Consider the following 400-nt stretch of genomic DNA (forward strand, 5'->3'; position numbering starts at 1 on the left):
CCCCCCCCCGCCTTCGCCTACACGGGGGCTGGGGCCGGGCCGTGTCCCGTGGGCCTGGAGGCAGCCGAGACCTCCCTGCGCTACCAGGCCTGGGGGCTCCTCACCCTCTGCCTGGATGTTTTCACCCATGGCCTGACCCCAGAAACTGTCCCGGACGTGCTGGCCTTTGCTGTCACCTACGAGCTGGCCCAGGTGAGCCGCGTGGCAGAGGACTACACCTTGGCCACCTTCCCCAGTGTGGTGGCCACGCCAGCCTTCCTGGATCTGCCTGCAAACCTCCTCATCCGCCTCCTCCGCTCCGACGGTCTCAACATCCTCTATGAACTGGAGGCCTTGGAAGCAGCGTCCCGGTGGCTAACGGCCAACGGAGCCGGCCAAGAGGAGCTAGACAAGGAAGGCC

At 66.8% G+C, this 400-nt stretch overlaps 1 protein-coding gene across 1 annotated transcript in view; it reads left to right on the plus strand.

Moving 5' to 3' along the window:
* Positions 1-60: 60 nt before the first annotated feature.
* KLHL33 (kelch-like family member 33) overlaps positions 61-400 on the plus strand; it is a gene marked incomplete at its 5' end in the record, with an annotated part of 2,977 nt that continues 2,637 nt past the window's right edge. The window contains one exon of the mRNA XM_010144655.1: positions 61-397. Coding sequence (XP_010142957.1) covers positions 61-397 — 337 coding nt within the window. The remainder of the gene's footprint in view (positions 398-400) is intronic.

This window comes from Buceros rhinoceros, unplaced genomic scaffold (genome assembly GCF_000710305.1).
Source record: "Buceros rhinoceros silvestris isolate BGI_N320 unplaced genomic scaffold, ASM71030v1 scaffold24121, whole genome shotgun sequence".
Taxonomy (NCBI): Eukaryota; Metazoa; Chordata; class Aves; order Bucerotiformes; family Bucerotidae; genus Buceros; species Buceros rhinoceros.